The sequence below is a fragment of the Natator depressus genome, chromosome 16 (genome assembly GCF_965152275.1).
Source record: "Natator depressus isolate rNatDep1 chromosome 16, rNatDep2.hap1, whole genome shotgun sequence".
Classification (NCBI taxonomy): Eukaryota; Metazoa; Chordata; order Testudines; family Cheloniidae; genus Natator; species Natator depressus.
This window is the reverse complement of record NC_134249.1, coordinates 3,994,114-4,018,335: the sequence shown is the minus strand read 5'-3', so window position 1 is coordinate 4,018,335 and position 24,222 is coordinate 3,994,114. Positions and strand designations below refer to the sequence as shown.

Sequence of the window (24,222 nt, the reverse complement as noted above, 5' to 3'; positions counted from 1 at the left end):
GGGGCGGTTAGTGCCTCTGCCCCGATGCTGGCAGAGGATCCCATGGGATTTCCCCCCTTGCCACTGTGCAAAGACTGGGCCTGGGGGTGCTGATGACTCTGCTTCAAGTAAGGATTTTAGTAGAACCCCCTACCGAGCCACTGGTGGGCAGCACAGAGGGGAGCATTGGAAACCAGAGCAGCCCTGTGCTCGGGCAATCACTGCTTCCCAGAGGCTGATGGGAGCTTGACGGCAACAGAAACTAGCCAATGGCCCTTTCCCTGCCCAAACCTCAGCAGGTGCCTTTTCCAAGTGCTGCGCAGAGTGCTCGCTGCACTGCTCCCAGTGCTGGACTTGCAGCTGTGTGGCAGTGCCCTAGCAAAGTGCTGTGAAAAGCAGCCCAAGAGCTTGTCTAGACAGTGTGCAGCAAGCTGGGCTGTAAGTTTACCCCACACTAACTGGCCATGTAGACCCTGTTGCTGATCCACTTTGAAACAGGAGCAGATCAAAGTGCACTTTAGTGCGTGGCAAACTAAACGTACACCCCAGCTTGCTGCAAACTAAGTGGTCGTCTAGACAAGCCCGGAACGTGTAACACTCAGGGGGTTAAAAATCAAGATACTTATGTTTAAAAAGGGGAGAAACCAGCCCAGGCCAGGGTCCCTACTTCTAACCTGGGTCACGGCCTCATTTCTAAAGCCCTTTGTCACTGAACCCACCCCAACAAATGAACCAGATTGTACATAGTCTTATCAACAGGCTTTTCTATGGTGCGCAGCTTGGTAGAATGTGCGCACCTCTCATACAGCCATGAATTTAGCCTCGCAACACCACTCTGAGGTCTGGCAGGGCAACCCCACATTACAGAGGGGGAACTGAGGCACAGAGCTATTATAGGACTCATCCCAGTGTGTTGCACCGTCAGGAATCACACGGCTTGCCCACATTTCAGGCTAGGGCTGTAATAACTGCACGTCCCCATCAAGGCTGAGCAGATTGCACATGCCAGTGTTGAGTTCCTCCCTCCAGGCTAGTGGTGGAAATTGAGGCTTCAGTATAGGGCACGTCTTTTCTGTCCGGCATAACTAGCCCCCCCACGTAGACATGTTCCTGTAGCCCCATAGCCACATTAGCTGCTGCAGCTGCACTCTAGCTAAGGCTTCGGCTCTCGGTAGAGATAACGGCTGTATGTAGTAGAGCAAGAGAGCCTAACTAAAGTGAGCAAAAGTCAGGCCCTGCTGCTAGAAAGCAAAGTTAGCAAGTGTCAGGCTATGTGCGAAAGGCAGGCCCTGTTACACAGCAGGTGCCTGTTTGCAGGGTCACTGTCCGATAACCCGACCTTGGCAAAACACACAGGCATGCCCAAGAAGTGCTAGGCACAGGGTATTGATGTGTGCACATTCCAGACAATGCAGGTACCCCCTAATGTAAACACAATGCTGGGAGATGAAACAGGACCACACCGACCCCACGTGAAACAAGGAGAGGAGGACAGGCCTAGGCTGACAGATGAAAATGTTTTGTTTGAACCAGCAGGTACAAGGTAAAGGGTGGTAACTAACTACATCAGGGGGACACTATGTAACTTGTTTGTATCAGCGTATAAAAGAGGGGTTGTAGGAACAGTGTTTTATCTGGCCTCGGGGGAGCAGAAGGTCCCACCACTCACTGAGCTGAGTCCATTACAGCAGGCATATGTGAGTTAGTGTCCTCAGAGTCTACTGGACACTAGAACCATGCTTTGTCTACAATAAACCTGACCGAGTGCCTTTGCCACCAAACCGTCTGTGCTGGTCGTGGCACTTCAGTCAAGGTCTGCTGTATCAGCTACCTGGCCAGATCTGGTGCACCACGCTGAGAGAACACACACACAGCCAACAACAGACAACACTGTCAATGGAGCGTTGTCAAAGGGATTAGGCCAAAGCAAAATTTGATGCAGTTCAGAGAGCAGGACAAGATGGCAAATCCTGGAGTGTTAAAGAACTGCATAACTCTATGACCAATAAACATTTGCAGTTTTGCAGGCTAAGCTCAGGGTAATCAGCTCTCATGCTTCAAGGCACAAGATGATTTGTGCAAGGGTCAGGAAGGATGGATTATTCCCCGCTAAGTGCAGTGTTGTGCAGTTGGCCAGATGCATTATGTGCCGTTTCCGCTTCAGGGCTTGGCTCCAGCCAGAGATTGACTACGCAACAAGACGGGCCAGTGAGCCGATCCTGTAGGGCAAGTCCAGTGTAACTAGATTGCCTAGAAAGAATTCTAGGGGGCTATTGCTGTTAAGAAACAAGCTCAGAGCAGGCACCTGGGCTGAAGCCAGAGCCTATTTACATATGTGACACTGAGCCAGAAGGGGTTTAGCACTAGCAGGCTAACTAACCCAGATTCAACCTGTAGAGACATCTTAGCAGATAATGATTGTATTTTTGTATGTGTGTTAACATATATATTGTTATAGGTTGACAATGTACCCAAACAGTTCCTGTCTGTCACCGTATTCTGTTACTTCATTGAGATGAACCATGACTGTAGTAATATCATTGTCTTTATTTCTCTGTGGTGTATATAGTGAACTATCTGCAAATGGCAGGAGATGGGCAGTTGCCTTATGTTAATCCATGCAACTAATCACTGGTAGTGCTTAGGAAATAGGAGGTTTTACTTCAAAGCCACTATTGTTCACCCAAGGAACACCTGCTGGCAAAAGGCTGCCAGGGATCTATAAAAAGAACTCTTGGGCCCTGATCCCGTATCTCAGCTCCACTTAAGCTTCATCAGGGGAAGTCTGAGTCACAGGACTAAGGTCTCCAGCTCCAGTTTGGCTCACCCTGACATTGGACATTGTATGATAACTAAGGCTGCGAGTCTTTCACAGAGGTCATGGGAGTCACGGATTCCATGATTTTCCGGAACCTCCATGAATTCTGCAGCTGCAGTGGCTGGTGCGGCTGACGCCTGGGCGGCCCCCCACACCCATGAGCAGCAATGTCTGCTGGAGCGCGCCACCCCTAAGCACCTAAGATTTAGTTAGGAGTATTTTTAGTAAAAGTCACAGACAGGTCACAATAACACAGGTTATTGCCCGTGACCTGTCCATGACTTTTATTAAAAATTACCCGTGACTAAATCATAGCCTTAATAATAACCTATGGAAATAATTCTGAAAGAACTCTTTGCAACTCTAAAGCTTACCATCTCTACTATGAAACTAAGAATTTTATTTATATCTGTATGTATAATACAATACTCTCTCTCTTTTCTTTTTTAATAAATCTTAGTTTAGTTAATAAGAATTGGCTGTAAGCATGTATTTAGGTAAGATCTGAAATATTCATTGACCTGACAGGTAATGTGTCCAATCATTTGGGCTTGGTAGAACTTATTTTTATGATGAATATGATTTTCAGTAATCCTCATCTTTGCCTGGGCTGTCTGGGTGGGAGCCCAGGGCTGGATGTGTTTGTGGCTTCTGGGTAACCAGGAAGATATTATAGAAGCTGTTTTGTTCATGGATCGGTGAATCTAATTATTAGAAATAACCTCCAGTTTGGGGGATCGTCTGCCCCATTCGTTGCAGTTTGCCCTGATTGAGCAATTTCAGTGTGGCCCCCCTGGGATCCCGGACACAAGGTATCAGTGCATTCAGGCTGCCAGCCCCATCCTGGCTGCTTGGAGTGACTGAAGATCCAGCGGGTGGCATGCCAAGTTGTGCGTCTCTGCAGAAAGCTCCCCCTTTTCCCCACAGAGCTGGTGGGTGAGCTGCTGCCCCTGTGCCAGGCCTCATTCACTGAATGAGGGAGATGCTCTGGTCAGCCACAGCAAACACGGGGTAGATGGGTGCAGTAAAGGCTTCACGGTGCGAGTGGAGGATGACACAGGCAGTAGGGTCATAGAACAGCACTTCCCCGCCATCCAAGTCGACCAGCACGCCCACCTGTATGGGGCACTTGACTAGCTCCACCGCCTGATGATGGCCGTTGTGCGAGAAGCAGAACTCCTTGTCATAGCGCGAGAACACCCAGGAGAAGGGATTGTAGCCCAGCCGGGCTGCGCTGCCAGGCCCTTTGCGCTCCAAGGAGCCATAAGAAATGCCCAGTTTGTACGCGCAGCTTTTGCCTACGCTGATCCTCCAGGCATGGGTCCCTTTGTGGAAGGCCTTAGTGCCCAAGGCGTTGGGCCAGTGATCGAAGCGCTCCGGGCAGTCTGGATAGGTCTTTGCCTTCTTGGAGCTGAATGCTAAGGTTTTCTTGTCTTCGGACAGGGCCAGCAGGGGGCTGACAGTTTTCTCATCTACGCGAACCTCTTCCAAACCTGCAAGGAAAGCCAAACAATCAGTACAGGCTGAGCAGCGGGACCTCGGCCAGGATCAGCCTGTCTCCCCAGCAAAGCACTGGGACAGGGAGGGAGCTGGGTTCATGTCCACGTTTCCCCTTTTTATAGGCCTTCCTAGGCAGTAGCCCTGTGCAGGGGCCACGGCGACTTCCTCTGGCGCCCAGCAGCACCATCTTCCAGGGCCTGCAGGCCAGCTCCTGAGGGGAAGAGGGGTGCTCCCTACACACTGGGGAAGGGGCTGAGCTCAGACTGGACTCTGCCTGCGCAAGTTAAATATACCCCAGCTAGTCCCATTGGGCATTGGCTCCTGGGGTTCTCCCAGCTGTAGCCTGCAGTCGGTCCCGACTGGCTCCCTCCATCCCATCCATTATAAGCCATCTCCCCTCCACAGTGCCCGCCCACCCCGCTGCTGGGACACAGCAGGGGAGGGAGACGCTGGCCCAGGGGTTAGAGTGGCTCTGTGCTGAGGGTGGCTGGTGAGCAGGAAGCCTCAAGCTCTCAGCACATTGCAGATGGAGTGGGGGCAGGGCAAGGCACGAGAGACCTCTGCCTCGGCCCTAGGGGTAGTACCCAGTGGGTACCAGGGCAGCACGGCTACAGGGCTGGCAGCTCTGGCCAAACTTGTTTCCAAGCAGGGAGGAGGCAGGTGCATTCACAGGCCACCACCCATCCACAGCTACTGCCTGGCTTCCATCTGATCCCCTGCCCAACCTGATGCACCCGATCCAGCTGTTCGAGTGGGTTTCCTGGCTTGGCTGGGGCTGGTGCCAGGGCAGCCTCTCTGCAGGCTTCTTCCTCTTTCAAACAAGAAGCATAATATGACGAAGAGCATATCCAACACCCAAGGTTCCCCCCAGGCCCACTTGTGACTAGGCCCCTGGCCACTGGGCTCTCCAAGATGAAGGCAGGGGCTGCACGTGGCCTGAGAATGCACTTTTCCCACCCAGCTCTGGAAGCGCTGGCTTCAGCTCGATGCAGATCCAGATGCAGGCACAGGACACATCTCATCTCTCCCAGTTCCCTGCCCTGGCTCACTGTTCAGAATGCAGTGGGGGCTGAATGGTTGATTTGGGCCCAGCGGCGGGAAGATTAGCAAACCAGACAAGTACTCAGCTCTGATGGCTGGGGAGACGAGGGACACAGAGAGGATTTTGGCCCCACTCCCAGTGCGCAGGAGCCCATCCATAGCCCAGCCAGCCACCCCCTGTTGGTGTAAACTCCCCCACTGCTGCACTCCTTGACTGAGACACCAGAGACTGGACTCTCCTCCCCAAAGAGGTAAGGGGCTTGGTGGGGCAGGGACCAGCTTTTGGGGTAGTGTCTGTACAGCAGTAGCACCAGCAGGGCATGGGCCATGCCTGGGGCTTCTAAGCGCTGCCACACTCCACCCCGTAGTGCTCGAGGTGGCCCATCCGGGACTGGCATGGGGCGCTCACCCCGTTGCAGTTTGTCATTCCCTTGCCCAGCCCTGGCTACCAATCAAAACCAGAACATTCCTCCTGCACAAAATTCATGGCCAAGCCCTTTCAGCGATCCTTTTGGAGCTAGCGGTCAAGAATCCATGGTCCAGGCAGGGCTGCTGTGAGGGGATGAAACCTCTAGGAATTGCAGTCAACAGGCTTGTGGTTTAGACCCGTGCTCTGAGAGGGAGCCAGCATCACAGAGCAGAGGATCCTGGGTCCCTTCTGGCTGGGATCTCTCTACCTCTCACCACGGCTGATGATCAGTGGCGCCGGAAGCAGGGGGGCTACTGGGGCCATAGCCAGTTTTCCAGCCCTGCCACGGGGGCAGAGAGTTGGGGTGCAGGGGTGTGAGGGCTCCAGCTGGGGGTGCAGGCTCTGGGGTGGGGCCAGGTATGAGGGGCTCAGGGCTGGGGCAGAGGGTTGTGGTGGGGCGTGAGGGTTCTGGCTGGGGGTGCAGATTCTGGGGTGGGGCCTGGGATGAGGGGCTCAGGGCTGGGGCAGAGGGTTGGGGTGGGAGGGTGAGGGCTCCAGCTGGGGGTGTGGGCTCTGGGGTGGGGCCGGGGATGAGGGGGTTGGGGTGCAGGCTGCCCCGGGGCTAAAGTGGGGAGAGAGGCCTCCCCCCAGCCCTCTCTCCCTGCAGCAGCACCTGGGCTGGGGGGGAGAGGTGCCTCTCCCTGCTGCAGCAGCTCCCAGGCTGGGGCCGCGGGATAGGGGCGCCCTTCCCGTGGCCGCAGCAGGTCCTGCCTGGGCGGGTTCCCTGAACGCCTGCACAGCGCTTAATAGGCTACTGTGCGGCCACGCAGCTTACAGGGAACTCCGGCCATAGCCCCCCGGCCATAGCCCCCCACTTTTTGAAAGTGGATGGGCCTGGCCAATCCACTTTTTGCCGGGGCAGACCCCGCCTCCTCCTTCCCTCCTCTCCTGCCCGAGGCCCCACTCCCCGGCCAGGCCAGCATGAAGCCTGGCTGGGGAGCCCGGGCAGCTGTGAGAACCACGCAGACCCTTCCCCTGCCCTAGCTGAGGCGGCCGGGGGGTGGAGACACAGGCCGGGGGCTGCTCTCGGCCGGCCCCCTGCACCGCGGGCAGGTGGATTGTCTACTGCGGCTTTCACAGCTGCCCGCACGGCTCTTATGGCTGGGCTGCAGCTCTGAGGCCCCACTAAGGTTGCCAAATTTCTAATCGCACAAAACCGAGCACCCTTGCCCTGCCCCCTGCCCTGCCCCACCCCTTCTCCGAGTCCCTGCCCCAGCTCACTCTGTCCTCCATCCCTGTCGCTGACTCTCCCCCACCCCCACTCATTCACTCATTTTCACCAGGCTGGATCCGGGGGTTGGAGTGCGGGGCGTCACGGCTGGGGACATGGGCTCCAGGGTGGGGCCAGAAATGAGGGGTTCAGGGTGTGGGAGGAGGCAAGGGGTTGGGGTGCAGGGGGTGTGGGCTCCGGGAAGGAGTTTAGGTGCAGGAGGGGGCTCAGGGCTGGAACAGGGGGTTGGGGTGCCGGAGAGGGTGAGGGCTCCAGCTCAAGGTGCAGGCTCTAGGGTGGGGCTGGGAAAGAGGGGTTTGGGGTGCAGGAGGGGGCTCAGGCCTGGGGCAGGAGGTTGGGGTGTGGGAGGGGATGCAGAGTGCGTGCTCTGTGAGGGAGTTTGGGTGCAGGAGGGGGATCAGGGCTGGGGCAGGGGTGCGGGCTCCGGGTGGGAGTTTGGGTGCAGGAGGGGGATCAGGGCTGGGGCAGGAGGTTGGAGTTGGGGTGCAGGCTCCAGGCAGCATTTACCTCGGGGGGGGGGTCCCCGGAAGCAGTGACATGTTCCGCCCGCTCCTAGGCAGAGTCGTGGCCTAGGAGCTGAAGGATATGTCGCCACTTCCGGGGAGCCGGGTAAGGAGCCTGCCAGCCCCGCCAATCACACTTTTAACAGCCCAGTCAGCGATGCTGACCAGAGCCGCCAGGATCCCTTTTCAACTGGGCATTCTGGTAAAAAAACAGACACCTGGCAACCCTAGGCCCTGCCCAGAGCCAGGTTGGGGAGAGCCACGCAGGGAGCTGTGGTGAGCCTGGGTCCCTCCCCCTGTGCTATGGTGGGAGGCCTGGGGGGCAGAGACATGGGCATGGGGCTGCTTTCGGCCCCACCCCACCCAGGTTGGGATGGGGAGGGACAGGTTCTGCTTCCGGCTTGGCCGGGGGCGGAGTCTCCAGGGGACGAGGGGGGGCAGGGCGGCCCTTGGGGGGAAGGGGGGAGGCCTCGGGGGGGCAGGGGCCCCCGGCCTTTCCTCTTTTGGGAAGGCTCCAATGCCCTTGCTGATGATCCTGCCCTGCCTGGGGTATACGGTGCCATATCCCTCCCCCCAGCTTCAGTGCAGGATGTTCTCTCCATGCAGCCCATCCTCATCTGATCTGCACTGGGATCCAGTGAATCACCTCCTCCCAGGAAGACATGCAGGGCTGGACTGGGCTGAGCTGGGATACTTGGTTCAGCAGATCTGGAGGGTGCTGATGTTTGTGCGACTGCCCAATTCCCTGCCAATTTGCTTTTCAAATTCTCTAGTACAGAGCTGGGGCTGCAGCTTCCTCTGCTCAGTCACCTGGTCCTGCTCCCTCCATGCCGGACAACTCTATCTGCTGGGGCCTCTCCTTGCCCTTCCCCATTTCACTTGCTTTGTGTCTTAAGACATCATCATAAAGACAAGGCCGAGAGCAGGTGAGTCACCTCCTCCCAGGTAGACATGCAGGGCTGGGCTGAGCTGGGGCTAGGGCTGGGGCTGGAGGGGGAATAGCATGCTCACCTCACCTTGGGCCTAATCCTGCCAGGTGCTGAGCGCCCTCAGCTGCACTGATGTTCTGCACCTGGCAGGATCACTTTTGTAAGACCTGGGAAACAAACCAGTGTCTGGTACCCAGAGCATGGTAGTCTAATGACCTGAGCCAGCTGCCTTGGTTTCAGAGGGGGCAGGAACAGAAAGGGTTAGGAGACTGGAACACATGACTTATGAGGAGAGGCTGAGAGAACTGGGATTGTTTAGTCTGTGGAAGAGAAGAGGGAGGGGGAATTTGATAGCTGCTTTCAACTACCTGAAAGGGGGTTCCAAAGAGGATGGCTCAAGACTGTTCTCAGTGGTAGCAGATGACAGAACAAGGTATAATGGTCTCAAGTTGTAGTGGGGGAGGTTTAGGTTGGATATTAGGAAAAACTTTTTCACTAGGAGGGTGGTGAAACACTGGAATGCGTTACCTAGGGAGGTGGTGGAATCTCCTTCCTTTGAAGTTTTTAAGGTCAGGCTTGACAAGGCCCTGGCTGGGATGATTTAGTTGGGGATTGGTCCTGCTTTGAGCAGGGGGTTGGACTAGATGACCTTCTGAGGTCCCTTCCAGTCCTGATATTCTATGATTCTATGTTAGAAAACCTGCCTTAAAGTGATAGGCTCAAGGAGCTCAGTCTATTAAGCTCAGTCTATTAAGAGGTGACTTGATCACAGTCAATAAGTACCTATGTGGGGAACAGCTCTTCAGTCTAGCAGACACAGGCCTAACAGGAGCCTATGGCTGGAAGTTGAAGCTAGACAAATTGGAAAATTAAGCTGTATATTTTTAACAGGGGGTAATTACCCATTGGAACAATTTACCAAGGTCAATTTACCAAAGGTGGGTTCTCCAACACTGACCATTTATAAATCAAGACTGGATTATCTCCTAAAAAATCTTCTCTATGGATTATTTTGGGGAAGTTCTATGGCCTATGTGATGGAGGAGGTCAGACTAGATAGTCCCTTCTAGCCTTGGAATTGATAGATGAATCTAGGAGTAGTTTCCAAGCCCCCTCAGGAATAGTGGTGAATTAGCAGCAGATAAACTAGAATCATAGGACTGGAAGGGACCTCAAGAGGTCATGTAATCCAGTCTCCTACACTAAAGGCAGGACTACATAATAATTAGTCCATTCCTGACTGGTGTTTGTCTAACATATTCTTAAACACCTCCAATAACAGAGATTTTACAACCTCCCTAGACCATTTGTTCCACCGCTTAGCCACCCTGAGAAGTTAGGAAGTTTTTCCTAATGTCCAACCTAAACATCCCTTGCTCCCATTGCTTCTTGTCCTGTCCTCAGTGGATAAGGAGAACAATTTATCACTAACACCCTCTTACGTAGGTTGGCACTGCATTTCACAAAGTGGAGCAGAATGCAGGATCTCTCATCTTTAATACAGAGGGGCAGCTCCCAGAGACTACCCTTCCCAGCAGGCACATCTGGATCCAAGCACAGCATTGCATGCTGGGGCCTCTCCTTTACAGCTTGTCTGCGGAGGGGGATTTATTTATACTGGTATAACAACTCCCTGTGTGGACGCTCTTATTCCAGAATTATACCAGGGAGTTATACCAGTATAACTACAGCTGTAATTACACTGGTATGATTGTGCTGGTAAACTTCCCCATGCTGAGCAGCCCTTCGTCATGATGAAATCCTATGGCCTGTGTTGTGCAGGAGATCAAATCAGATGATTTAACGGTCCCCATAACCTTAAAATCTCTGAATCTGTGAGCTATGCTTTGGGAGGCCTCTTTAGTCTATCTGCGCTACATAGAATCATAGAACTACAGGCTGAGAAGGGACCGTAAGGGTCAGCTAGTCCAGGGGTTCTCAACCTTCTTCTTTCTGAGCTCCCCCAAGCAGGCTATAAAAACTCCACGTGGCAGCTGTGCCACACTGACTGGTTTTCTGCATATAAAATCCAGGGCAAGCGTTAAGGGGTAGCAAGCAGGCCAACTGCCCGAGGCCCCACGCCACAGGGGGCCCTGCAAAGCTAAGTTGCTCAGGCGCTGGCTTCAGCTCCGGGTAGCGGAACTCAGGGCCCTGGGCTTCAGCCCCATGTGGTGGTACTTTGGCTTCCTATCCTGGGACCCAGAGAGTCTAACACTGGCTCTACTTGGTGGACCCCCTGAAACCTGCTCGCAGCCCCCCAGGGACCCCGGACCCTGGTTGAGAACCACTGATCTAGTCTAACCCCCTGCCCAGATGCAGAATTTATTGTGACTAAGCCATCCAAGTCAAGGCAGATGGCTATCCGGCCTCCGTTTGAAAACTTCCAGTGAAGGAGCTTCCACAACCTCCCCAGGCATCTGTGCCATTGTCCAACTGTTCTTACAGTTAGGATATTTTTCCTGAGATTTCGTCTACATCTGCTGTGTAGTTTGAACCCAGTGCCGAGGGACGTACTGGCCGCCACTTCCAGCAGCTCCCATTGGCCTAGAGCAGCGAACCGCGGCCACTGGGAGCCGCGATTGGCCGAACCTGCGGACGCAGCAGGTAAACAAACCGGCCAGGCCCGCCAGGGGCTTTCCCTGCACAAACAGAGGAACAAGTTTGGTCTACATCCTTTCCACATATTGGTGATCTAAACTGGACACAATCCTCCAGCTGAGGCCTAACCAGCGCCGAGTAGAGCGGTACTATCACCTCCCGTGACTTGCATGCCATGCCTCTGTTAATGCAACCTACAATTGCATTTGCTTTTTTTTTTGCAACAGCATTGCATTGCTGACATATCCATGTATTTAGCTCATGCCCATCACTATGGTACCCAAGTGCCTCATATGGCAGGTGAGAGTAGCCATGCTCACGTTCAAGAGTCGTGGGCTCTGGGGAGAAGACAGACACTAAGCTGATGGTTTTGAATCTGGGAAGTTTATTAAGTATTTATGTGTTTGGAGCATATTTTATTTCTTTTAAAAATCAGGGCCTACGTCTTCAAACCTGCATACATGAATTTAGACTCCCAAATCCAGATTTAGGCTCCACAGCTGAAATCTTGTCCCCAGGAAATCACCCACTGACTTCAGTGGGGCCAGAATGTCACCCCTGGACTCTAATTCCAGGCACCTGCGTTTGAACATTTTGGTCCATACATTTAAAAGCAAGCCCCGCTCCAAACAGCACCTGAGCTACTGAGGCCAGAGAGACTGTACCATGCAAGGGAGGTACAGTATGGTCATTTCTGAGGTTTGTTACCTTTCTGCACTTCAGTGTACCCAGCCCCGCAAGGCTTTTAGTCAGTTTCCCTCTCTGCTTCTCACCCACTACCCCAAGGCTGCAATATCTGGGCTGCAAATTCTGCAGGGATGCGTTCAAATCCCTCCAAAACCGTGCTCAGGCTCAGGGAGATATGTTCTTGAGTCCATGCACTCATTTCTGCTACAGCCTCACCAACCCCAAACGTTCAGAAATCATGAGCGCAGCCTCCAAATCAGGAGATTAGCTTAAAAAAAACAGCATGATTCCTAAACATAATCTAATGCAGGCTCTTTGTATTGCCTTCTGGTTTCTGAGTTTTTAAGGAGCATTCTGGTCACATTTTTAAGCTTCTCTCTGCAACCATTTATTTTTCACATAATCAATAGTCTCCAGGAGCTGGGTTTGTAAGTAAAATAGCTGCTATCCACAAGCCTTGCAATGAAGTGGTGAGATTTGGCAACACTGCTATTAACATAAGGTCTTTTAAAGCTAGGCCTGGGGCCTCCACTCTGGGCCAGTGTTGCTCGAAGGAGCTGGCTTCACGTTTGTACTTCAGGTCATTTCTCTTTAGCTTCTCCCTGCTGAAGCAAACAAGGATCAGCTCTGTTCTCTTTAGTGATCGCTGCTGCTGAGAGAATCATGACCGGCAGGGGAGGAACTCCCACTAACAAACTATTTAGAAAAGCTGGACGTGCACAAGTCCATGGGGCCGGACGAGTTGCATCCGAGAGTGCTGAAGGAATTGGCGGCTGTGATTGCAGAGCCCTTGGCCATTATCTTTGAAAACTCGTGGCGAACGGGGGAAGTCCCGGATGACTGGAAAAAGGCTAATGTAGTGCCAATCTTTAAAAAAGGGAAGAAGGAGGATCCTGGGAACTACAGGCCAGTCAGCCTCACCTCAGTCCCTGGAAAAATCATGGAGCAGGTCCTCAAAGAATCAATCCTGAAGCACTTACATGAGAGGAAAGTGATCAGGAACAGTCAGCATGGATTCACCAAGGGAAGGTCATGCCTGACTAATCTAAATCGCCTTTTATGATGAGATTACTGGTTCTGTGGATGAAGGGAAAGCAGTGAATGTATTGTTTCTTGACTTTAGCAAAGCTTTTGACACGGTCTCCCACAGTATTCTTGTCAGCAAGTTAAGGAAGTATGGGCTGGATGAATGCACTATAAGGTGGGTAGAAAGCTGGCTAGATTGTCGGGCTCAACGGGTAGTGATCAATGGCTCCATGTCTCGTTGGCAGCCGGTGTCAAGTGGAGTGCCCCAGGGGTCGGTCCTGGGGCCGGTTTTGTTCAATATCTTCATAAATGATCTGGAGGATGGTGTGGATTGCACTCTCAGCAAATTTGCGGATGATACTAAACTGGGAGGAGTGGTAGATACGCTGGAGGGGAGGGATAGGATACAGAAGGACCTAGACAAATTGGAGGATTGGGCCAAAAGAAATCTGATGAGGTTCAATAAGGATAAGTGCAGGGTCCTGCACTTAGGATGGAAGAATCCAATGCACCGCTACAGACTAGGGACCGAATGGCTAGGCAGCAGTTCTGCAGAAAAGGATCTAGGGGTGACAATGGACGAGAAGCTGGATATGAGTCAGCAGTGTGCCCTTGTTGCCAAGAAGGCCAATGGCATTTTGGGATGTATAAGTAGGGGCATTGCCAGCAGATTGAGGGACATGATCATTCCCCTCTATTCGACATTGGTGAGGCCTCATCTGGAGTACTGTGTCCAGTTTTGGGCCCCACACTACAAGAAGGATGTGGATAAATTGGAGAGAGTCCAGCGAAGGGCAACAAAAATGATTAGGGGTCTAGAGCACATGACTTATGAAGAGAGGCTGAGGGAGCTGGGATTGTTTAGTCTGCAGAAGAGAAGAATGAGGGGGGATTTGATAGCTGCTTTCAACTACCTGAAAGGGGGTTCCAAAGAGGATGGCTCTAGACTGTTCTCAATGGTAGCAGATGACAGAACGAGGAGTAATGGTCTCAAGTTGCAATGGGGGAGGTTTAGATTGGATATTAGGAAAAACTTTTTCACTAAGAGGGTGGTGAAACACTGGAATGCGTTACCTAGGGAGGTGGTAGAATCTCCTTCCTTAGAGGTTTTTAAGGTCAGGCTTGACAAAGCCCTGGCTGGGATGATTTAACTGGGAATTGGTCCTGCTTCGAGCAGGGGGTTGGACTAGATGACCTTCTGGGGTCCCTTCCAACCCTGATATTCTATGATTCTATGATTCTATGATCTCTCTGGTGTAAAGTGCACTTGTGCATGCAGTGAATCTGAAGCATGCTTTGAAGTTACAGATTGACTCTCGACACCCACTTGCTGCCACGCACACAAACCTGGGGAGCAGTAATGTCAGGCAGCCAGGATGTTTGCTTAGGCACAGAATGAATCAACTTGCCAGGAGTCCCCAGAGGAATGCGCGGCTGTGAGCGAGACACTGACCTGTGGCACAGCTGAGAACAGCAGAGGCCCACAGCTGGTGCAGTAATGGACTCTGAACACATTTCTGATTAAAGTTTAACTTCTCGGACTCCTGCGGCTCCAGGATTCCCTCCGCTGCCTCTGTCCTAGGAAATGAAAGAGAGGATTTATTAGGAAATGGATTGATTTAGTGTCAGGTGCTGGAAGATACACACACAAACTAAAGTCACAAGGAACTACTTCAACAATACCGAGCCAAGTTCATCCCTGGGGTACGACTGAATGCAGCAAAGTTACACCAGGGACGAGGTGTCTCTTCATCTAGAATCCCCAGTGCTGGTTTCAGGGGGGTTTGACTCCAGGCAGTTACAAACAGACATTGACATTTTAAAATGAAACCCCAATATCCATGAGTCATTCAGCTTCCCACATGTCCAGTCAATAAAGAGCAAATCGGTCTGACACAGCTCCACAGAATGGAGGTGTACAATGAATGTGCTAAGGTGGGCCAATCAGATTTTCCCGTAAGGCCTTCTATAGACTGTGGGGTAGGGACAGCCAGCAGAGTAACATGCTGAGACTCCTGAAGGATCTGACATAGCATGGAAAGGAGACAAATCCATGTAGTAAGTGGCACACACATGGTGTTTATTGGGCTCGTAAGGAAAGGCTGAGGCCCTGAAGTTTGCTGCTAATCACCTGCCATGCTTTATTGCTCAGGCTTTAAAGCTAGGCAGAAGGCAGAAATGTGCAACAATTACTCCTGGTGGAATTCTGCGCCACTGCGAATGTGCAGAATTTATGTCCCCCGCAGATTTCTTTGCTTCCCCGCAGAAAACTGACTTTCTGACAGTGAAACAAAGGGAAGCTACAAGAGCAGTCATGTAACCCTCCCCAGCAGTATGTTTCTGGTACCCACGGCAGCCAGCAGAGAGGTAAATCACTGTGAGGCAGGGGGCGGGACTGGGGAAGACACGGCTGATGGCTCCTACCCTGCACCAGGCTCAGCTCCTAGTCCTGGCTGGGCTGGAGAGGATGGGGCTTCCTCTTCCCTTACAGATCCCCCCTTCACCCAGATCCCCCACTGAGCTGCCCACACCCAGATTGCCCCACACAGAACCCTCTCAACTCACACCTGGATTCCCCCAAACGAAGCCCTTCCACACTTGGATCCTGCCTTGCTGAGCTTGCCTGCCCACACCTGGTGCACCTGGCATGGAGGGGAAGGGCCCTGGTGTATTTCTGGGGCAGGCCTGGTCCTTGCGCTGTATCAGGGTTGGGTGCAGCCTCACTGCTGAATCCGTATCCCGGGGTGCACCTGCACAGTGATCTCCCACCTCTGTGCAGCCAGTGGCCTGTGCTCCCCAGTGCCATGCTGGAGCCTCCACATTTATTTGACAAATAAAATTTGCAGAATTTTAAAATAGTGTGCATGGAATTTTTATTTTTTTGACACAGAATGCCCTCAGGAGTAAATAATCAGGATTCCAGGTAGTGCTAAGAAGTACTATAATTAGAACTACCCTTAGGGGACACTCAAAGCACCCAATGAAGGACAGCCCAATTTCAATCCTAGTTGTAAAATCATCGCCTTAGGCCACAATGCAATTCACGTCAGGTTCCCTTTCTCAAGAGCAGTGAAATGCACAGAGCAATGGGTGCTTGGTACCAGGGGCACTGCCAGGCTCTCACTCTGCACCTCATATGTCTGTTTAATAAGGAGGCTGCGTGAATGCAGAGCCCGCAACTAGGAAATCTGAAGACAGCTTTAAATTGTTACTCCTCTGTGCAATGCTGTACTGGGCCTGTCCACAGGGAGCTAGATAAAGCCCCAAATAATCAAGTATATCTGCCGAAAGTGAAAAAAGGTGTGCCTACGTGTGCAACACACACATGCGAGCATGTCCCAGGCATGTGTGTAAATCAGCATTACTCCTTCTAGATCCATTGGGTATGTCCTGGCCACCAGGATTTCTAGGTGCCAAATGTAAGAATTTAGGTCCCCATGTCTGAGCCATAGTGCAGCATGTGAAGCAAAGCCACAGTGGGACATTTTGGGCAAGGGGCATTTTATGTGCATGCAACTTCTCAGCCCTCTGGCACTATGCCCTGACCAATCGCAGCACCAGTCAGGAAAAGGTCAGTGTCACCGGATGCCTGGCAATGACACGCTGCTCTATGTTGAGCCGCTGTGCTCACAGAATGGAGAGGGCAAGTAAGGAGGGGCCGTGAACTTTGGTTACTCACCTCTCGAAGATCTCCTGCTCCGCGTGCTGGGGACAAGGAGAGAGACAATCATAAAAGCTGAAATTCTCATAAGAACATCAGAACGGCCATTCTGGGTCTGACCAATGGTCCATCTAGCCCAGTGTCCTGTCTGCTGACAGTGACCAGTGCCAGGTGCTTCAGAGGGAATGAACAAAACAGGCAGTCATGGAGTGACCCATCCCCTCTTGTCCAGTCCCAGCTTTTGGCAGTCAGAAGATATGGATATCCAGAGCATGGGGTTGCATCCTTGACCATCTTTGTTAATAGCCATTGGTGGACCTATTCTCCAAGAACTTACTTAATTCTTTTTTTAACCTGGTTATAGTTTTGGCCCTCACAACATCCCCTGGCAATGAGTCCCACAGGTTAACTGTGCGTTGTGTGAAGAAATGCTTCCTTATGTTTGTTTTAAACCTGCTGCCTGTTCATCTCACGGGGCGACGCCTGGTTCTTGTGCTATGTGAAGAGTAAATAACACTTCCCCCATCACGATTTTATAGGCTCTGTCAGACCCCGCCTTAGTCGACTCTTATCTAAGCTGAACAGCCCCAGTCTTTTTATTTTCTCCTCATATTTTCCTGAGGGCCTGGAATCACGACAGCCTCACTATCCCAAGACTCAGAACTCGTGAGTTCAGCCTCCAAATCAGGAGATTAGCATAGAAATCACATGATTCCTAAAAATAATCAAAAGTGTGTTCATTTTATTGCCATCTGAGCTTTTAAGGCGCATTCTGGTCCCATTTTAAAGCTTCTCTCTGCAACCATTAAAGCTAGAAACTAATGTATTTTTTAATGAAAGCTGAGATTGTGGCAATCAATAGTCTCAGAAGTCTCCTTATCATTTTTGCTGCCCTTCTCTGTACCTTTTCCAATTCTAATCTATTTATTTTTAGATGGGGCAACCAGAATTGCACACAGCATTGAAGGTTTCTGTGTACCATGGATTTAAGAAGAGGCATTATTATATTTTCTGTCTTATTATCTATACCTTTCCTAATGGTTCCTAATATTGTTTGCTTTTTTGACTACCACTGCACATTGAGCAGATGTTTTCAAAGGACTATCCACGATGACTCTAAGATCTCTTTCTGGAGTGATAACAGCTAATTTAGATCCCATCATTTTGTATGTATAGTTGGTATTATGTTTTCCAATGTGCATTAATTTCCACTTATCAATGTTTTCTTGCCCAGTCATCCTGTTTCATGAGGTCTCTGTGTAACTCTTCGCAGTCAGCTTTGGACCGAACTATCTTGAATAATTTGGTATCATCATGGATTCACCAAGGGCATGTGGATATGGGGAAAGCGATGGATGTGATATATCTTGACTTTAGCAAAACTTTTCATACGGTCTCCCACAGTATTCTTGCCAGCAAGATAAAAAAAGTATGGATTGGATGAATGGACTATAAGGTGGTGTGATACAGCATAGCCAGACGGCAGCAGGAGAGTGTTTGTTTGTTTTTTTAAAGCAGAAAAGAATTTTATATGTGTAACACTTACAAGAAATCACCAAAAAGGATAAAGCAAAACTATGCAACAAAACAAAAGAAAACACAAGGTATAACACAACAGCCTTCAGGAGGGAGAAGTGTTCAGGCTAGCCTGGGCCCAGAGCGGGGGGGCTTCCTCGACACGCGTGGTCTTCCACCCTCCTGAGTTACCTGGTGGTCTAGAGCAGGGGGGCTTCCTCAACACTCATGGTCTTCCACCCCCTCGAGTTACCTAGTGCCACTCCCAGTGTCACCGATTATTCCTCTCCTGAGGGTGCCCGACAAGATGGGCACGGCTGCAGGGTGGGTGGTTTGGGGGTGGGAGGGACGTACACCACGTGTGATAGGACCCCTCCTAGGTGACAGTGATGATGGTATCCACAGCGGCAACGGCTGGGGCTAGGCTCTTGCTCTTCCCCTCAATCAAACGGTCAGACGGAGGGAACCGGATGGGGTCACCGAGCAGAGAACCTCGGACAGCGCCCACCGCTCCTCGAAGGCATCAAGGGAGTCGGTGGACGCCGCCCAGAGGAACTCCGCCCGGATACGTAAATGTACCGAGGATCAGAAAACGGCCCTACAATCGCAGGACGCTTCATTAGCCAACCTCCCCCCTCTGGTTTTATAAATGGCTGTTTTAGCTAGGGCTAGGAGGAGGTTAACCAGGAGATCCCGCAACTTTGTGGGGCCACGGATGGGGAGGGTGTAGATAAAAAGGTGAGGGGAAAAGTGTAGCCAAAAGCGTAATAAAATATTCGTGAGGAGCCGGAAAAGGGGCTGCAGCCTGGCACACTCTAAATATACGTGCCCCAGGGTTTCCCTCACGTTGCAAAAAGGGCAAGTATCCAAGATGGGGGTGAACCGTGCCAAAAACACGCCCGTGCTCACAGCTCCGTGAAGGAACCGCCAACTAATGTCCCCGACGGGCCTCGGGACCAAGGTGGAATACAGGCTGGCCCACTGGGGTTGCTCACCCTCCAAAGGTGGCAGGAGGTCCCACCACTTTGTATCACGGCGGGACACCAGGGTGTGGGCGTGAAGGGTGTGAAGCGTGAGTGTATATAGATGTTCCCGTGGCGCGATTTGGAAGCTGACCGGCTGCAGTTCATCCAGCTGGCTCGCAGTGAAAAGGTGAGGGGTTTGTTGGGATCTACGGCGTAGGGGCCCAATTGAAAGGTCCGGCGGGCCTGGGGTAGAGGGCGGGCGGGGTGCGCCCTCGCGCAGGGCTCGGTTGAGATAAGCCCGAGCAGCGGGTGTCAAGGCGGCCTTCACCTCCTGAAGTACGCGCCGGGGGGTACGAGGTCTGGAGAGCCTCATGCGCCGGGCGAGCGTCAGGGGATCCAGCCAGTCTCCCCGGTTGTAGTCCAGGAGGTCTCCAACTCTCGTGACTTCCGCCAGGACCAAACTCTGGTGCACCGAGCGGGACTCCGCCACCTGCACACGGAGCTGGGGGTTGTGTAGCAGGGGCTCCGCAAGGAGATCTGCTCCCCCGGTGGCCGCCACGGACCTGGTCATTGAAAACAGTTTCCAGGTCCGGAGGAGGTCCTGGTAGAAGACTGGCAGCCCAGAGCGGTCTCGCGGAAAACCTCTCGGACAGATAAAAGAGCTGCCGGTCGTATCGGAGCCCTTGGAAGCGGCGCAGGAAGGCGTGCGCCAGTATGCTCCACGTCGAACTACCTGCACTATAAAGGAGCCTCTGCAGGGCCTGGAGGCAGAAGACACAGACCTGAGTGTTCAGACACTTCAGGCCCTGCCCTCCCTCCTCCAGGGGTAGATGAAGAACCCCAACAGGGGCCCAGTGCATTCCTGACCAAAAGAACTCTAGAATCGATGTCCAGAGGTTGGTCAGGAAACCCGGGGCCGGGACCAGGGTGTTGAGCCGGTACCAGAGCGTGGACAGGACTAGTTGGTTAAGCACCAGCGCTCTCCCTTGGAGGGAGAGACATCGGAGTAGCCTCGTCCATTTCCGGAGCCGCTCTATCACCCCGCCCTCTAAATTGTGCCAGTTCTCCGGCGGAGAAGGGTGAGTGGCAGAAAGGTAAACGCTGAGATAGAGCAGCGGACCCATGCTCCACCGGATGGTCTGAAGCGCGGGTGGGAGGGAGCTCACCCGCTGCCAGTCCCCCACCGCCAAGCCAGAGCTCTTGACCAAGTTGACTCGGGCGGAGGAGGCTGCCGAATAGATGGCCTGGCAAGCCTCCACCCGCGCCAAGTCGCCCGGGTCCTGGACCACGAGGAGCACGTCATCGGCGTACGCCGACAGGACCAGCCGCAGCTCCGGCTCCCACAGCACCAATCCCGTCAACCTCCTGCAGAGGAGACAGAGGAAGGGCTCAATCGCCAGAGTGTACAGCTGGCCCGAGAGGGGGCACCCCTGCTGTACTCCTCGCCCGAAGCTGACCGGTTCGGTCAGGGTCCAGTTGAGCCTAACCAGACACTCCGCGGAAGCGTACAGCACCTGGAAAAAACTCACAAACTGAGGTCCGAATCCAAATGCCTGCAGAGTGCCGAGGAGGTACCCATGGTCCACTCTATCGAATGCCTTCTCCTGATCGAGAGACAGGAGGGCGAACAACAGACCGTCTCTACGCCCGAGTTCCAAAAGATCTCGGACTAGAAATAGGTTGTCAAAAATGCTGCGACCCAGGACAGTATAGGTCTGATCTGGGTGGATCACGTCCGCCAGCATGGACCCTAGCCGCAGCGAGATTGCTTTCCCTACGATTTTATAGTCCGTGCTAAGGAGCAAGACGGGACGCCAGTTTCGTAAGTAGCGGAGGTCCCCCTTCTTCAGCAACAAGGTGAGCACGGCTCGCCTGCACGAAAGAGGGAGGACCCCGCTCTGCAAAGACTCGGCCCAGACGGTGACTAGGTCTGGGCCGAGGATGTCCCAGAACGCGCAGTAGAACTCCACGGTCAGCGCATCCGTGCCCGGAGATTTATTGGTGGGCATGCGGCGGAGGGCTTCCGAGAACTCGGCCAGGGTGAGAGGCAGCTCTAGTCGGTCTCGGTCGCCCATGCTGACCGTGGGGAGTTCCTCCCAGAGCACCCTGCAAGCGCCAGGATTGGTTGGATCCGGGGAGAAAAGACTTGTGTAGAAGTCACGGGCCCTCCCACACATCTCCACCGGATCCGTGAGGGGGGCGCTGTCTTCTGCTAGAAGGCAGGTGACGTGTTTCTTGGCCCCCCTCATTTTCTCAAGGGCGTAGAAGAAACGGGAGCCGCGATCCATCTCCCGAAGGAGGCGGATGCGGGATCGAACAAAGGCACCTCGGGCCCAATGGTCCTCGAGGGCCCGGAGCTCCTCCGCTTCTCCTGGCACGCTCCGCAGAGGAACAGGTCCTCGGGGCTGGCGGCCAGACGCCTCTCCATCTCTAAGACCTCCCGTTCCAACTGCTCTATCGCTGCATTTCTCCATCGGCTGGTGCCCCAGGTGCAGTCACGGCAGAAGAGCTTGGCGCGCACCTTCCCTAGATCCCACCATCGCCGCGCCGAGGGAAAGGCACACCGCTGCTCTCGCCAGGCCAGCCAGAACTCCTGGAAGGACGTCACGAAGCCCTCATCCTCCAACAGGCTGTTGTTAAAGTGCCAATAGGCCGGCCCCGGCCTCTCTGCACGGAGGGAGGCTGTTATGGTGGCTAGATGATGGTCGGAAAATGGGGCCGGCCAAATGTTGGAGGAGTGGGCCTGTGAAAGATGGAAACGGGATAAATAAATACGGTCCAACCAAGAGTGGTGTGACCGATGGGCCTCCACCCGGACAAAGGTGAACGTGGAAGTGTCATCTGGGTGGTGGTCACGCCAGACGTCCACTAGGGAGTGATGTTCGACTATTCCTCGGAGAATGTTCGCGGCGGCCGGGCTCAGCTCGGCCCCTCAGCGGTCCTGTTCCTCGAGGGTGGTGTTAAAGTCCCCTCCCAGGACTAAGCACTCATGAAAATCTAGGGTGCTGAGGAAGTCGGACACCCGCCGATAGAATTGCGGCCGCTTCGGGCTCGTTGTCGGGGCATAGATGTTAACGAGGTTGACCACGAGCCCCTCCATACGGACTCGGAGATGGCAGCAGGTGGCCTGGCACGGCCTCAGTGGCCCCTCGCACCTCGGGCCATAGCTTGGGGGAGAACAGGGTCGCCACTCCAGCTTGTCGAATCGTGACGTGGCTGAAGTAGACCCCGTCCCCCCACTCCAGCCGCCAGCTGTCCTCGGCGGTCAGATCCGTATGGGTCTCCTGCAGGAAAACCACAGAGTACCCCCCTTCCCGAAGGTAAGAGAGCACCTGGGACCTGCGGAGAGCCATCCTAAAGCCCCTGGTGTTCAAAGTTGCAATAATGAGGGGCGTCATGCGGAGGGCTGGGGGCGTGGGGGTTCCTTATTGGCGGGGGTGTTCGCGGCCCCCGGTGGGTCGCGCAACAATCCGTGACCCATCCCGTAAGTGAGTAAATTGTCACGGAAGCTGCAGGCCCACCCGTAGGCCGCGACACCGTGCCTTCCTTTCCCTTTACCCTCCTTTATCAGGGCCCTTGTGGCCTGGAGGAGTTGATCAAAGTCCCCCCATCGCTAGAGAGCTAGCTGTACCCTGTTGCAGGAGCCACGGATGTCTTCTAAAAACTCTCACAACGCTTTTCGCAGCTCATGGGGGGGTGGGGTTGCGATTTCCAGGTTATTCCCTGGTGGGGCTCTTGGTGCAGCCTCGTGGTCCGCTGAGGAGGGCAGGCAGGGTGCAGACCACCAATGGGGCGTCTGACAGGCTAAAGTTATTAGGTCCGTCTCAAGCCTTGGGGTAGAAGAGGACGGCGGAGGGAAAATTGCAGCTCCTAATGGGTCGGGGCAGGAAAATGCAAAGGCTGCTCCTTGGGGGGAATCCGCAAAAAACGGGAAAGAAATAACCCCAGGGGTGGCAATAGCATTGCAGGAGGAGGTGGATTGGGCAGGGACAGGGGTGGAGGTGGGGGCGGGGGCAGAAGCGAGGCTCTGGGCTTCGGGAGGCAAGCAGCTGAGAGGTGGTGCCTCCTGAACAGATTCGAGGGTTAAGGGGGTGGGGAGGGGGCTCCCAGTGATGCTAGGCGCAGGCTCTGTGGTGGATTTGGCAGCCATGGCCTCAGGTGGTGGACCACCTTCTGCAGGGTGCTCGCCCGGGAAGGCGGTTAGGGGGAGGGAGCATGGGGAAAGGGGGACTGTGGTGAGGTTGCCCAGATCGAGGCCAGCCAGAGGTAGGTCATTCTCTCCCTAGGTGACCGGGGTCAAACCTAGGGCCTCGATCTCCCCATACATGGAGGAGAGGTCGTCTTCTGCCACCCCGGGGGTCTCCCCTCTGGCGCCCGCTACGACGGTCGCTTTGGGGTTCGCGGGGCTTTTGGGTGATATTCAGGCAGAAGGGGCTTCCTCAGGGGTCTCGGAGGGGAGGGTCTACCTTCCAGTGCTATTTTGTCTTCCCCTCCCGACACCGGCGGATGGATCTCACTCGTGGGCATAGCGGAAGGCTCAGTGTCAGTGCCTCCCTTCCTGGTCTTCCGGGGGGCCTCCGCATTGGATGGTTGCAGCGGAGCTCGAGCCTTCCGCTTGCCTCGCTTCCCCTGGACTAGGGTCCAGCCCTCCATAGCATCATCTGGGGGCTGGTTAGCAGGGGTCGTGTCGGGGGGCAGAGGTGATGGTTCAGGGGCTCAAGGGGGTAACGGTGAGGCAGCACGAGGGGCGGGGGGTTCTCCTTGCGGCGGGCCCTCTCCTATCCCCGGTAATATCTTTGCTGCATCCTCCTCCATAGGCTCTGCCGGATTGTTAACAGCAAGGGCGGGGCTCCCTCGCTCATCTGGGCGTTGTAGGGGAGGTGTCTCTTGGGCCCCGGCAGAAGCAGCGGTGGATCGAGCAGGAGGAGAGGTGGTTTCAGATGTTGGGTGGCCAGGGGTGTCGGCAATGACGGAGCCGATGTCCTGCTGGGTCTCGGGGGTCTCGGGTGCCCCTCCCCGCCGGGCCAAGGGGCAGTCTCTTCGGACATGCCCCGCTGATCGGCAGAGGTAGCACCGGGCCTCTCCCGTGGAGTAAAAGACCCGATAGTGGGCTTCCTGGTGGGGGACTAGGAAGGACCCCTCGAGCGCCTCTCCGTCACGCGCCGCCGCCGGCGGTAGAAGCTGCACTTGCCGGCGGAACGAAAGGACGTGACGGAGGGCGGGGTCCTTGCAGCCCAACGGGAGAAGGCTGATGACAGAAACGGGTTTCCCCAGAGTGGAGAGAGCGGGTAACAGGGCGG

The 24,222-nt window shown here is 54.0% G+C and overlaps 1 protein-coding gene across 1 annotated transcript in view; it reads right to left on the bottom strand.

Moving 5' to 3' along the window:
* Positions 1-2,512: 2,512 nt before the first annotated feature.
* The window catches only part of BSPRY (B-box and SPRY domain containing), a 34,657-nt gene continuing 12,947 nt past the window's right edge, over positions 2,513-24,222 (bottom strand). The window contains exons 4-6 of the mRNA XM_074973484.1: positions 16,461-16,486; positions 14,235-14,359; positions 2,513-4,290 (exon numbers count right to left, since the gene is read on the bottom strand). Of these exons, the coding sequence (XP_074829585.1) occupies positions 3,764-4,290; positions 14,235-14,359; positions 16,461-16,486 (678 nt within the window). The 3' untranslated portion in view covers positions 2,513-3,763. The remainder of the gene's footprint in view (positions 4,291-14,234; positions 14,360-16,460; positions 16,487-24,222) is intronic.